The sequence below is a fragment of the Glycine soja genome, chromosome 12 (genome assembly GCF_004193775.1).
Source record: "Glycine soja cultivar W05 chromosome 12, ASM419377v2, whole genome shotgun sequence".
In the NCBI taxonomy this organism is placed as follows: domain Eukaryota; kingdom Viridiplantae; phylum Streptophyta; class Magnoliopsida; order Fabales; family Fabaceae; genus Glycine; species Glycine soja.
In genome coordinates this window covers 43,696,629-43,711,260 of record NC_041013.1, presented here as the reverse complement: position 1 = coordinate 43,711,260, position 14,632 = coordinate 43,696,629, and the positions used below count along the sequence as shown (strand labels likewise).

Here is a 14,632-nt window from a genome sequence, read left to right as displayed (position 1 = left end):
TCTTTAGAGTTTTAGTTTCAGTCTTTAAAAGAATAGACCACAAATAATAAGTATAAAATCCTAATAAAAATAATTAATATACATAACATAAAATAAGAGTAAGTTTGTAATTATATGTATCAGATAGGAGAATTGGGATGAATATGGGACTGATAGGTACATAGTCATATTCATTCCCATTTAAAAAAAATTGGATACTAACTATACTCATACATGATCAAAATAGAGATTATTTGTCAAAGTCGAGTTGGATGTGGGATGATACTTGTATGTATGAGTTTATTAATTTGTCATATTTACTTATTTGAGATCAATTTAATGCAACAATGACGTTGCTTGTTTGCCAGAATTTTATTCAAGTGATTTGAGATCTTTGGAAGGATTCTTAATTATTTCATTTAAATGAGAGTTTCTGAATTAATAAATAAATCTTTGCTAACAATTATTTTTACAGACTTTGCTAAAAACTTAGGAAGAACAAATATTATCTCTGTGTCCCCAAGCATCCATAATTTATATTGCAATTAGGTAGAGATGAAATATATTAATGTGGAAACACAAATATATTGTGGTCTGAATCAAAATCGATGAAAAAATATTTTGAAAGACAAAGAAATGGAAAAGATGCCATTAACAATTAACAAGAGCCCACTCTCTGCACTATTCTAAATGCAATGCAAGTTCTCAAGAAGGAAAGGGAAACAAATTTGTATACAGGTTATTTTTTTATTACTAAATCAGAACTTACAATTCAAGTCTAAGAAACACTTTCTTTTTCCTTCCCTATTTCTTTTGGTGCCTCAGGTTTGACAGTTAGCTTTTCTCTCTCTTTTAAGAAACACAATTAATGCTATTAACTTAGTACAATGGCCAAAAACAACTTTTGCTACTTGTTCAGGATTAGTTAACTCCGAAAATTGGCATCCGTAACAAAACCCTTGAGCAAATAGAGTTGTCCATTTCAACAACATAAAATACCACAATACATATGCAACAAAATAAATTACTTCCATGACAAGTGTTTCCATTTCTCATTGTAGTAGTATATAGGAAAATGAGACACAGATCATGGCCATCCATCACAGGGAACAAATATGAAGGAAAGTTAAAAGTAAGTTATATATATATATATGTATATATATATATATATATATATATATATATATAAAGTGATGATAGATTGTCTAATCACTTTTTTCCTGGTAAGAAGAGTCCATATTGATTGAATACAGATCTGTGTCAGACATAAATGCTGAAGTTTCACCCATTGAAATGCTCTCTTCTTGAGTCTCATTGGTCTTATTTTTTTCTCTCATATGGTAATACTGTTGGATCATCTCCAACTTCTCTCCATCTAATAGATGGCTTGCGACCGACACTACTTCTTGAACTTCAGTTTTGCCTTCAAGCATGCATACCACTGAAGCCATGGAGGGTCTATTCGTTGGAGACACTTGTGTGCATAGTAGAGCCACATTGATCATGACCATTACTTCACCTTTTTTGAAATCTTTACCCAACCTCTCATCTACCAGGTCTATTATATTACCTTGTTCTTTCAAGAGATGCACCTGGAAAAACAAAACAAAAATTAACTAATTAGTCTCGACATTAATCCACAACTGAATATATTAAACAACATATAGACGTAAGGTTGTTTTTTTCTTCAAATGTTTCACTAAATTAATATTGAATAAGATTTTTAAAGGAGCATTTATGCAACAACAACAATCTTCTTAGATATTGTAAAATACAATCACATAGGCATGTGATCAAAGCATGAGATCATAATAGTAAAAGTTACCCAATCAACAAGGGAGAAGCACCCTTCCTTTGTCCAATTCATGGAGTTACTTTTTCCACTAATAATTTCCAAAGCAACAATGCCAAAACTATAAACATCTGCTTTGTCAGTTAAATAACCATGCATTGCGTATTCAGGAGCCATGTATCCGCTGCAGTATTGAGAATACACTTTTTAAAGCAAAAATAAGTGGGCTAAAATAATTGGTGAGATATCTTAGCATACAACATCTACTTCTTTGTATATATATATTTTACCTCATTAAGCATACTATCTTGCATAGAGAATGATCAGTATTAAACAAAATTTATAAAACATACTAATATATGGGAACTCACTAGGTGCCCGCTATTCTGGTAGTTATGTGTGTATAGCCCTCTTCATCCAGCTTGGCCAAACCAAAATCAGATATCTTTGGATTGAGATTTTTATCAAGTAGCACATTAGTGGCCTTGATGTCCCTGTGAACTATCTTCAGTCTTGACTCTCCATGGAGGTAAGCCAAACCTTTAGCAATACCAACACAAATTCTCTGCCTTGTTGACCAATCCAACTTCAATTGACATTTTTCTTGTGCTTCATTTACATTTTTCATAGAAATTAGACAGCAATATATGAGGTAATTTAAACATTCTACGTGTACTAGATTGTAGATTATTAATGAAGAGATACTAAACCTGAATATGAAGAAAAGAAAATTACCAAATAAAGCACGAGCAAGACTGTTGTTTTCCATGTATTCATATATCAACATCAATTGGTCTCCCTCCATACAACAACCATAGAGCTTAACTAAACAAGGGTGTTGCAAAGCAGAAATCATGCCAACCTCGTTTATAAACTCACGATTCCCTTGCTTTGATTTTGAAGAAAGTTGTTTAACTGCTATTACTTTACCATCTGAGAGAACACCCTACATTTTTGGAATTGGTAATAAAGTATTGCTTTATTTTTTGGAAGTTGAATAGAAATACCAATCACAATAGATCTTTCAATGAAGGTCAAATAAATGTGTTAGACGTCCGAAATACCTTGTACACAGGACCAAATCCTCCTTCTCCAATCTTGAAGGCAATATCAAAGTTGTTAGTAGCAGCTTTCATTTGTCGTAAGCTAAATAAGCCAGTTTGCAAATCTACACCTCTTAATTCTGTTGGTTTAAGCCAAAAGGATTAAAATAAAAAATAAAAATCAAAAATCTAATTTTTGAAACTTTCTACAATAACACATTTGGACCAATAGAAATTATGATAGGTACTTTCCTTGTTGATACCACAATTCATATGTTGTCTTTATCTATACGAGTTTGCAAGACATCTACAAGTTATGCTAACAAATGCATACTTGGGTATGGACACAATGCAAGAGGCAAAATTTATTTGGCAATTTAGTTAGACTTACTAGTTTTAATAGGCTAAGAACTGATTTGAGTTTTAAAATTAAACATGGTGCTTAAAACATTGTTATTTAGTGTCATTCATGAATCACATACTTTGGGTTTAAGGTAAACACCAATTTTGGTCGTTTAAAAGGGTCAATGATAAATACATCAAAATGGTCATTAAGTGTCACACTTTGATATCCAATTAGTCTTTTTGGAGCACCAATTTGATGTTGAAAGATGACATGACTGTTTAGTTTTGTGTCAATGATTGACATTAAAGGACGGTTTTAATGTATTTGTTAGGGGACTAAACTAGTGATGCTTATATCCTTAAAGAAAAGTCATAACCAGATCAATATCAAATTAATTTAGTAATTTATTAGAAATCAAAAACCTAATTTGCTTTTGAAAACTGACATAATAGAAATGGTTGTTAAGTCTTAGAAGGAATATTATGATCATATTCATAGTCAATATGGAACATCTTAACACATACCCCTCACATCTAAGATTGGACATTTGGTGTGTGAAGTTTATAGGATTACACATCTACATCAAGTAGTCTAACATTACGATTGAATAGGCTCTAAATTATAAATGGATCAAACTTGTGACACTTTCAAAATTTTGCTCAAGGGAGAAAGATTATCCAAGTCTTAAAAGGAGTACTCTGACAATATTTTTTTGTCAATGTGAGAAATCCTAACATATATCTACATGATACCAATTAGAATTTTAGATTTTATAAACTTAAATTTTGATATATGCTTTCTACCAAATTCTTATAAAAATGTGTATAAAAATCAGATTTTACGAAATAATATATTTATTAGCATGTTATTCATGAGTGTTACAATTTCCTTAAAATTAATTATACGAATTGGTGAATGATCATCTATCATTTTGTTAAAGATCATCATATAAAATGGTAAATGTGTTAAATGTTACTATATATTAACGTTGTATATCAATTATCAAGTATAAGCATTAACATATCTAGTTAATCCATAGTTTAAATCAGCCCAAATTTGAAAATTGGTAACTATTATTCTTGAGTACAATTAAAACAAGAAAAACAGTTAAGCACTAATAAACAATAATTGACAAAATTATTGTTAAAAATAAAACAAAAAGTACTATGCCCTCCCTTCACCTATAAATTTATGTTACATGCTAGCAAAATCCTAATTAGTGCAAGAAACTTCTTGAAAGTTTGAGCGAAAGAAATTAGTGATGATGGTAGTTATAGAGCCTTTTAGTTCTTACCTCTTTCTAATGAACCTTTCCGTCCTAGACATCCTTTCCACCAAGCTATACCAAATATTATGATGATAACAAGTGCTCCAGTAACTACAATTGCAACAATAAACTGCACAGGCGTGCCATCTCTATTTTCTTCTCGAGGTGTAAAGTCTGTTTCATTATGACAAATTGAATTTGCATATACAATATTAAATCAGATAAGGGTGATAGTCGAAGAAAAATAACTACAAAGAAGTATAACTTACCAGGGTCAACAGATATAGCTGATATAAGAGGACCATGAACTGATCCAAATGGGATACCGGTTGTTCCTTTACCGGCCCATTGCAAGCGAATCTCTAAGGTACTGATATTAACAGTAACATTGAACTTTTTTATGATTGCCTTACCAACTCCTCCGGCTTCTTTTGCAATATTAAAATCCTTCACCACCAACTTTCTCTGCAATACTTCAATACATACACGAATGGTTCATGATGGTTTATAATGATCAAAAGGTATGTAGTTGTTCAATATTAAACATATGGTTGACAAAGGTAAAATGATGAAACCATGCACCTGAATATAGATGTCAAATACACGTCTTCCGAGGCTGCTATACGTTTGATCATCAGTGAACATAATTTCTGCAAAATGAAGACTTACTGTGTAGCTTCCATTTCCCATGCAAAATGCATAATACGTGAGAGAAAGGGCAGAAACACGTGCATCCATATATAGTTCACCATTGTCCATAGCAAGCTTAGTTGTATTAGACCAGGTATAGTAGTCTAAACGACTGCTATCAAAGAAATGACCAGTGTTGCTAAATACCCAATTTGATCCGGTTCGGCGAAATCTTGCTGGTCCAGCTTCTTGTGAATCATCATCATATTTCATGTTTCCATTAGAAATTAACTTTCCACCACAGTTTATATGAAGAGAGTACCAAGCTGGGACAACCATTAAAGGGTTAAGAGTTGATATTGGGAATCCAACACAATAAGAACGTTACATTATGAAAAACAAAAACATTCAAACACATATTACTTTTCCACACTTAAGTATCTAACTCTCAATTTCTTTTTCCTCTTAACAATTAAGGGGAAAACTAGGGAGTCTCATTGGATGATATAAATCTTCGGAATGGGAAACTGGTAGTTTCTTATTACTAATTTTCAATATGATATAACATACAAAAGTTGATGTAAGATCAGTTCTAGACAATTAGAACCAATTTCATGAAAAATAAAATAGGAAGATGGTTAGTGATATGTGATTCACTATTGAAATAAAATAGTAAATTATATTATAAAATTTGTACTCTTGCAAAAGAATAATAAAAAGAAACAAAGAAATATCTCAAGCATGAAACCCATGTACACCAAGTGATATGAAACAGTTTTGGGAGCATCTGCTTAGTTCTACAACCAATACTTGTACATTTTTAACTATATAAATTTTCCAGGATAACAAACGATGGAAAACCCTTTCAGCTGATATAACAAATATCAGAACAAAAAGTACACATCAAATCCAATATTATAAATTAAGACAAAGTCCCTAAGAGTTGTAAGTGGGTTTGAATCTCCTTGTAAATATAATTTATAGGAAATCATTAAAAAATATTTTCAAAGAAGGGGGAATATGAAAAAATGCAGCGTTTACGGTCATCACTGGTGAAATTGTTCAAATAATTGCAAGCATGGTTAGAAATGATTATTTATGGAAAATATCATATCAACATATAATCATAAAATTGAACATGTTCAAATGATAAAGCATTAGCTAGATATCAATGTTAGAAGTTTATAACTTATTAACTTACTTTTAGGACAGTTACTGTTTCCTAAACATGGAATCATTCCCCTGGGAAAATAATGAAGTAGGCGTAAGTCAACATAATCACATTTAACTAGTAAAGGTTATATACGCAGATAAAATTAATTTAGCATGAGTACTATAAAACTTACAAGTTCTTTCCCTTCAAAGATGATGCAAACAAGTTCCTAAGGCACATAGTAAATTGTCAAGGCTCAGATAATATCTCAAAATTCCCAAAAAAGAAAAACATGCAGATGCAAGGATCCTTACACGCTTCCTTGTTGACATGTCAATTGCTCAGGGTTTTCGATCGTTAAATTGTTATATGAAAGATCCCTGTATCAATTTATGCATGTTTTTCAAAACCAAAAATGAAACCAATAATTATATGTAACACTTGTGGCATAGAAGAATCATAAGATTATTCATATGGCAATTTTCCATTCAAAAGATATAATTTAGTTCAATAAATCATATAAGTTGCTCTTCAAGAGGATTACTTACGTGTAGTCTGGCCTATCTATCCAATTGGGCAGTGGTCCAGTAAATAGGTTTCCAGTTAAGTATCTAGGTAAAAACAATATAAAGAAGTCAATTTATTAGAGAACTCATCAACTAATCATAAATCATCAACATGATAAACACCAATAAGCTAAAACCTATTCCTAAATAATTTGGATGGTTCCCAAAGGATGTTATTGACTTATATGGATTGATCATAGGATTCAGAAAGAGTCTAATTGAGTCAAACTTAGTTCAATTCGACTTGGATTAATAAAAAATAACTCAACTTGCAACTTGATTTAGTTTCAATATAAACTTATATTTTTTTTTCGAACTCCATTTAATTCAAACTTGCAAGCAGTTCAGTTCGTTGACTTGAATCCATTTAAAATTATAAATAATTTATATGTTTTTATTCATTTATTTTGTACAATAAAATTAATTAAAATAATTATATCAATTTAATAATGTAAAATATATTATTTAATATTATATATCTAGTTAATTCATGAAATAATTTATTAGAGCTATACGTAGCTCACCTTTTAATTCAAGTTTAGCTTATTTTGTTCTTATATCAAATTCAACGAGTTAAAAGTTGAATTGAGTTTCAAACTATGTTAGAATTGATTCCATTGTGAGACCAAGTTGATCATATAAATAGTTTTTTTAATAGATTATCTTTTTTAATTCATTTTCTTAGTGAAAAGAATGAGTCATGATTCTCCTAAGGTACTCGTAAGAATACAATTATATGTTAATCAGAACTATAAAATAAAATATATTGATTGATAAACAAATTACCTTGAAATGAAAACAGATGTGTAGAGAATTCAAATAGATTTACGTTTCTAAATTTCCAATTATATCTCTACGTGTGTATCTAAAAAAACAATAATGCATTATAAATTTACAAAATTCTTGCCATTTTGTTGCAAATTAAACGAGTCAACCTTGTCTTGGTTAATATAAATCAGACTATTTTCTGCTAGAATCTTTACCAAACTAATTGATTTTAGATGTTTAGTTAGCCATTTCAGTTGAAACCTAAAGTTAAAACTTGCTTTACACGAGTAACAAAGATTTAAAAAAAGGTTTTGTTGATTCATTCGTCTGTTTCCATTTTTCGTGTTAGAATCTTCTACTCATCATTTGATTCATTGGAATTATTGATGGCTTTCTATAAGGTCTTAGGGTAGCACCTGAAATGTAAATCCTCACTAAACTAAAGGCAATAGATAAACTTGAATAATACCACCCAATTATCTAACATTATATGCATATCAAATTGGAAATAAAGAATATTGCTTACAGTAAATTTATATCGTTCAGGCCACCCAAGGTTCTCGGAATTGATCCAGTTAATTTGTTAAAACTGAGATCTCTGAAAAAGGAACAATTCCAGAACAAGTATTATATTAGAGAGAAAAATAATGGCATCGAAACAACAACATGGAAATGTTTAGTCCCTAAAATTTTGTAATGAAAAAAACATGTTGATACTCTTCACCCAAAAGATGAGTATAATTGAAAAGAAAATAAGCATCACTTACAATGATCGTAAAGTAGTCACATTTCCAAGATATTCAGGAGCCATTCCTACAAGATTGCAACTCCTCAATACTCTGTGAAACAATTTAACAACATGTAAATATGTAGCAGCAAAAAGGAATTAACATCTTCTATTTCCTTATTTCTATTTCTCAGAGCATTTCATTGTTGAGGCACTAACACAATGAAATTGAGAAATTCTAGTAATAATCCAAGCATTAATTTAACTCACAGTGTTTGCAAACTTGTCAAGTTTTTAAGCTGGGGAAATAGAGAATCCGGTCCTTTCAAGTCACTAATTCTCCTGCATGGTGAGGATACACGAGAAAATTAAATTTTGAAACCTTGATTGCAATCAAAACACCATGCATACTTACAAGTCAGTGAGGTTGTTTAGGAATGAAATTCCAGAAGGAATTGGTCCACTAAAACCACTCCCTTGCATCACCCTATCACAATTAAAAACCATTCAATAAAAAAACCAATAAATAAATAGATTTAAATTTCATAAGAAGAAAGATACATACAGTCTCTCTAAACTTGTCCAACTTTGCATGAAATTGGGTAAAGTTCCAGAGAATTGATTGTCGCCAAGTCGACTGCATTATAAGAGTGTATGCAACAAGGAAATGTTAGTTTTGCTATGACACATATTATAGTGAAATGAATTGAGTATAATAAAGGAATGAATCTTACAGTTGCTTTAGTCTAGTGAGCCTGGAAAATGTTGCAGGTAAATTTCCGGTAAAATAGTTGGATGTAAGAAGCCTGTAAGTAACATTGAAATTAGAATATAAGGCGTAGGGATTAGGATTATCTAATGAGTACAATGCACTTTTAAAGTGTTTATCAAATAAAAGCAACTCAATAGTAAACGTGTAAATTTGGAAACTATTTTCCCATTAATGAGTATATAAGCACTTTGAATTGAAGAGAACAAACCAAAGGCATAGAATGCAAACAAAATTAATTTTATTTATGAACATAAAATATTTGATTTTCACTAGAAAAAATTAAACCACCAAATAAAACACATAATTAAAGGCTTACAGTCTTTCAAGTCGGGGGAGATTCCCCAGCTCAGGAGGAAGTACTCCAGATAATTGATTGAACTCTAGCACCCTATGCATTTCAAGTTGAAGATTGAGTTAGCAGAAGTTTTCATAAAATCGAAATGGGAAAATTTCTCTGTGGATGACCAGAAACTTACAAACTTTTCAGTGTGGTGATGTTTCCTAATTCTTTTGGGATTGAACCTGTTAGCCGATTTCCAAGAATGGAACTGCCACAATTAAGAAACACGCATAACTAGTTTAACGTTTCATGAAATCAGTAGAAGAACATTTAAAATATAAACATAAAAAATTAAATATGTTTCTAATTCCTATCTTAATATATATAAATCCACTTTTCTTAAACATTTCTTACTTCCTGAACGAGATATTAGTTCTAACCTGCCATATTGAAATTGTAACTCTTCATATTAAGTGCTAACCTTTTCATTCTACCAGCGCTTATTATGTTTGACTTTTGGTACACAAGTTTAATGCCTCTTTAACTACATAGATCTTCCGCTTCAAAATCAGTCTATGCAACCCATGATTAATCTGATATTTCTCCATTTTCCTTCTTTTGATATTTCTTCATTTTCCTTCTTTTGATATTTCTTAATCAGTCTATGCAACCCATGATTAATCTGATATACGGTAAGGTGACGACCCTTTTTCTTCAATTTGATGGAAAACCAATCGTCATTTCGTCTTTGCTGCCAATTAAATTGTGATTAAAATCTGATTTAGGGTCCTCTCCGTACTCATGTTTCCCAGGTTTCTTCCATTTCGACTTAAAAGGTATCATTGACTTACTGATTTCGTGGAAAAAAAATGTGTGCAATCTGTCTTTTCTATCCTCACATTGTCGTTATATGTGATTAAAATTTCTCATTTGATTTGAATCAGTAATGTTCTTTACTCCTCAAAAGGTATTTTTTTTATACTGCTTATGTGATTTTATCTAATTAATATGTCTGTGTGTACTCTCTCCTTTGATCAATAGATGAACCTCTATTAAGTAAAATTGCCTTTAATTATTCTAATACAACAGAGGTCTCATTGAATAATTAAAATGAAGGGATTGGTCTTAGTTTAGAAAAGGATTAATGCAGCAAGGGAACCAAGGATTGGTTCAAACACACTAAGGATTTTATCTACTAATTGATAGGGTAAGAAAAAAAATGAAGGGATTTTTCTTTTTTTTTTTCTTGCTGATTGTTTTTATTTCTAATAATTTTGGTCAACGGTTCACTATAGCTATGGTTTATTTTATTTACGAAGTAATCTTATGATATATTTTATTTTAGTAACTTCATAATATTTTATACTGGACACTCATAGTGGTGATTGATTGGCGGTTGTCAACGGGTCTTTGCTTGCCTTATGGAATCTCATTGCAAATTTGGTTATTTTTACTGAAAAATTATCAGGACCGGTTCAAGACCATTTTTTTTTTTTATTTTGAATTTCTATTACATCTTGAACTTCCACGGTGCCTATTCAGGAAATTGCATTTTCTTTTCTCTTTAAATCATAAAAGTGTTTAATTTCTTAATGACATTTAATTATTTTTTTCATTTTCATTAATTTTATCTTTTTTTGTTTCTGATACAGACAGGTAGAATGTGTTCGTTACAAGGACTCATAAGGAGAGTTGCAGTATTGATTTGATTGGAAAATACTAGTGGAAATTGAGAATTAAATAATTTTCTTTTTAGTCAGTCAAGACTTGCTTGCAACCTGATAAATAAATACCTGAGTATTGAACATGTTCCTTAATTTTTTAGATAAAGGTTTTTAATAAATAGAAATATTAAAGAAATAAAAAAATGGATAGATTTCCCATAAATAATCTCATTAATTAAACCCTTCAATAATTCCTAATAATAATGCAAGCTAACACTGTGATGCTACTAATTTATTTTCTATATATTGGTCTGTTGAGATGTTTTGAATCTTTGATTAATCCGATAGTGTTGTATTTAAGTCCAACATCAATGGTGCTGGGTTTGATGAGCTACTCTTAAAGTTTTTAGATGAAGGTTTTTTTTGATAAAAAAAAATGAGTATCGGGATAGTTCCGATTGACTATTTATAATCATATGTTTCAGACAATTGATAGTGAACTTTTTACTATTTTAATACTTAATATCTTATTTACAAGCCCATCCCACCAGTCCAAATCTAGTAAAATAGAATAATGTTCACTTATAGAAAATAAAAAATCCTCTCCTTTTTTTTTTACATTTTGTTAATGCTTTTTTTTTTTACATTTTGTTAATGTGTTTATATGCTTAAAAAAATAGAATCGTTTTATTCCTTCATTTATGATATATTTACTACACATAACACAATTCCACAGAAGAACTAAAAGGAGAGTTTTTTTGAATCCTATACAATTACTAAAAAATATTTAGCCCATGTAGAATCATATTAGACCCATTGCACCATTTGCCAGAATAATACACTAATGATCATATGTAACAGTAAAATAATCATAGGAAATCAAAGAAAGAATGAGAGAAAGAGAGAGTACATGTTGACAAGATTCATGGAGCCCCATTGCGAAGGGATGGTACCATTAAGGTAGTTGCGGGAGAGGTCACTGTGCCATATTGAAATGAAAGAATCAAAAAAGTAAATAATGATGGTAAGAACATGCAAATTTAGTGTGGGTTCAGAATGACATACATTTCTTGGAGGTAAGGCAATCTCACCAGCTCAGTTGGGAGTGTGCCCGAAAGATTTTGTGACTTAAGAACACTGCATGATAATTATTGATCCAAATGAGAAAACCATGACTATAAACATAGAAATATATATTATAAGTTTGTGTAACATAAAGAAATTTACTTTTTTTCCCTTTTTTAGGAATGTCTCCTCAAATGATTATTGCACATGTGCATTGGGCTTACAACCACATACAGTCAGAAGTTAATGGGCCGTGATGAAACGAATCCGGAAGTTGATATTGGCCCAATACCATTGATATTCACTCTTACAAAGTGGCTGTAACTTTTCTTTTCTTCCAAAAATGTTCTTCGCATCAAATCACATTTCCGTTATAGAATATAAACCATTTTAGATTTTGTATGTGAAAATGTGTTTAAGCTTTTACGTTTGTTTGCACCCCCACACTAGGTACAACAAAAACAGTACAAAATCTGAAACATAATTATGTTTTGGTCTCAGATTTTTTACGTGGAATCCCATTTCCGTTATTAGTTTCAACTTAAAAAATAATTTGAACTAAGAGAGAGTGATGGGTTTGAAGCAAGGGATAAAAAAGTCTTTTCCATGGGTTTTAAAAGTTGTAGGGATTAATAGTAATTTTTATAGAGGTCAATAACAACTCCCAACTTACAATTATGATTGAATAAATCTTACTTTTTTAAGAAACAATCAAGTCTATTTGAATTTTTTTTCTTAAATATGTTTTTTTTCTTGTAAGTTAGCGTTTTTTTGTTTTTTATTCCTATAAATTCATTTTTTTAATTTTAGTTCCTCTAACTTAACATTTTTTCAATTTGGTCCCTATAAAATGTTTTTCTCATTTTTAGTTTTTATAAATTTATATTTTTTAAATTTTAATCAATATAAGATTATAATTTTTTATTTATAGTTCTCATAAGTTAAGTTTGTGTTTATAAGAATCAAAACTAGAAAAACATAAATAAAATATGACTAAAATTGAAAAAATATAAACTTACATAAATTAGAATTAGAAAAATAAACTAACAAACACAAAAAAAATTATAACATAGACAAAAAAACATATTAAAGTTTTTTTTTCTTTTTATTTACTGATAATTTAAATATAGACTGTTTTACATAATTCATCTTAGTATTGGTAAATCTAACGCCTTGCTCCAATATTATTCATTATATATACATATCTGATTTAATCAGAAAATTCGGCCTGTTTTTGGTTTATCTTTAGCACCACTAAAACCAAAACCAAAACCAAGATAAGGAAACAAAAACAAACCAATTGCAAAACTCAGGCTGTAGGTGAGACTCCAAAGCAGGGCTTTAACAAACTCAAAAACACACACACACACAGATCAGAGACTTACATGCTAACAACATGGCAGATACTGGCATTTGCAAGGCAAATGCAGGTGACAGCATTTTCAAATCCCTTCACTTGAACAAATGAAGTCCAATTACTTTGCCCACTGCATGGATCCACACTGAAATCCCAATTCTTCTTCCCAAGTGTCCTACCTATATCTTTCATAACTTGCACTGCATATCAAAACCAAACACCAAATTAATGCCACCCCTATAATGTTCTTTTCTGCATTTTCAAATTGATTTTTCTCACCCGTGTGAGAATTGAGATAGGCCCAATTTAGATAATTTTTTCAATAAACAGTTGTAATCAAATAAAATGAAAAAGTGAAGTCAACTAAGCTCATTTCATAATTTAAAATTAATTTATGCATAAATTAATTTATAGAAATTCTATTATTCAGCTTTTTCAAAAGCTAAACCATTAGGATCAACCTAGTGTTTGTGATAATATATATGCATGGAATTATAGATTTGAATATCAGTATGACTATTTGTATATATAAAACAAAATGTTTTTCCAAAAGTTGATTTTAACTTGTATAAACTAATTTTAATTTTGAAAATTTCATGCAAACATGAACATGACCTTTCTATAATGTGTGTGCATATATAAAGTATGATAATATTATGTACCTTCATCTTCTGGCAGAGTAGCTCCCCTAGCCAAAGAAGAGATCAAACAAAAGGCAAGAAACCAAAGATGGAGATGTGGAGAGGAAGTCATGTTCATGATGATTGCTGGAAGAAGCTTTAGATTTGAAAGCTTACAGAAGATTAATTAAGAAATTAAGCAGCTAGAGATAATGATTATATATAATAATGTTGACAGGTTAAAGAGAAATGCCCACAGAAAGAGATAAATGAGGCCAGCTTGTTTGTGTGAGAGAGATTATGAGTGAATGTGCAGACAAGTCAATTAGATATAAAATATATGAAAGACTAGATAGCCAGCTTGTGTTTAGATATTAATTAAATGTTGAATAGAGAAGACTAAGGTTTCTTGAAACTCATGCTACGTCGCAACTTGAGTTAAAAATAAGAATGTTAATGAAGTATAAAGGAGGTTTCACGTGTAAACCTTGAAATATGTGTTAAGTCAGAATATTCATAGCAATTTAGTTTAAGTTTATCGGCAAGTTGCTTAATTTGATACTAATTATCTTGTCTCTAATTACAAAAGTCGACTTTGTTAGG

The 14,632-nt window shown here is 30.3% G+C and overlaps 1 protein-coding gene across 2 annotated transcripts; it reads right to left on the bottom strand.

Moving 5' to 3' along the window:
• Window positions 1–938: 938 nt before the first annotated feature.
• On the bottom strand, window positions 939–14,365 carry LOC114378069 (probable leucine-rich repeat receptor-like serine/threonine-protein kinase At3g14840). 2 transcript variants are annotated; one of them, XM_028336585.1, is made up of 24 exons: window positions 14,072–14,351; window positions 13,438–13,609; window positions 12,053–12,124; window positions 11,898–11,966; window positions 9,520–9,591; window positions 9,360–9,431; window positions 9,006–9,077; window positions 8,837–8,908; window positions 8,687–8,758; window positions 8,542–8,613; window positions 8,312–8,383; window positions 8,071–8,142; window positions 6,759–6,821; window positions 6,525–6,590; window positions 6,404–6,439; window positions 6,259–6,299; window positions 5,010–5,383; window positions 4,697–4,892; window positions 4,455–4,601; window positions 2,836–2,954; window positions 2,507–2,717; window positions 2,143–2,380; window positions 1,805–1,955; window positions 939–1,571 (listed from the first exon to the last, which is right to left on the bottom strand). In XM_028336585.1, the coding sequence occupies exons 1-24, from the start codon at window positions 14,166–14,168 to the stop codon at window positions 1,185–1,187; spliced, it is 3,015 nt and encodes a 1,004-aa protein (XP_028192386.1). In that variant the 5' UTR covers window positions 14,169–14,351; the 3' UTR covers window positions 939–1,184. The 2 variants fall into 2 exon arrangements, with proteins under 2 accessions (XP_028192386.1, XP_028192387.1); XM_028336586.1 differs by lacking the exon at window positions 1,805–1,955 and having other exon boundaries at window positions 1,435–1,571; window positions 14,072–14,365.
• Window positions 14,366–14,632: the final 267 nt, after the last annotated feature.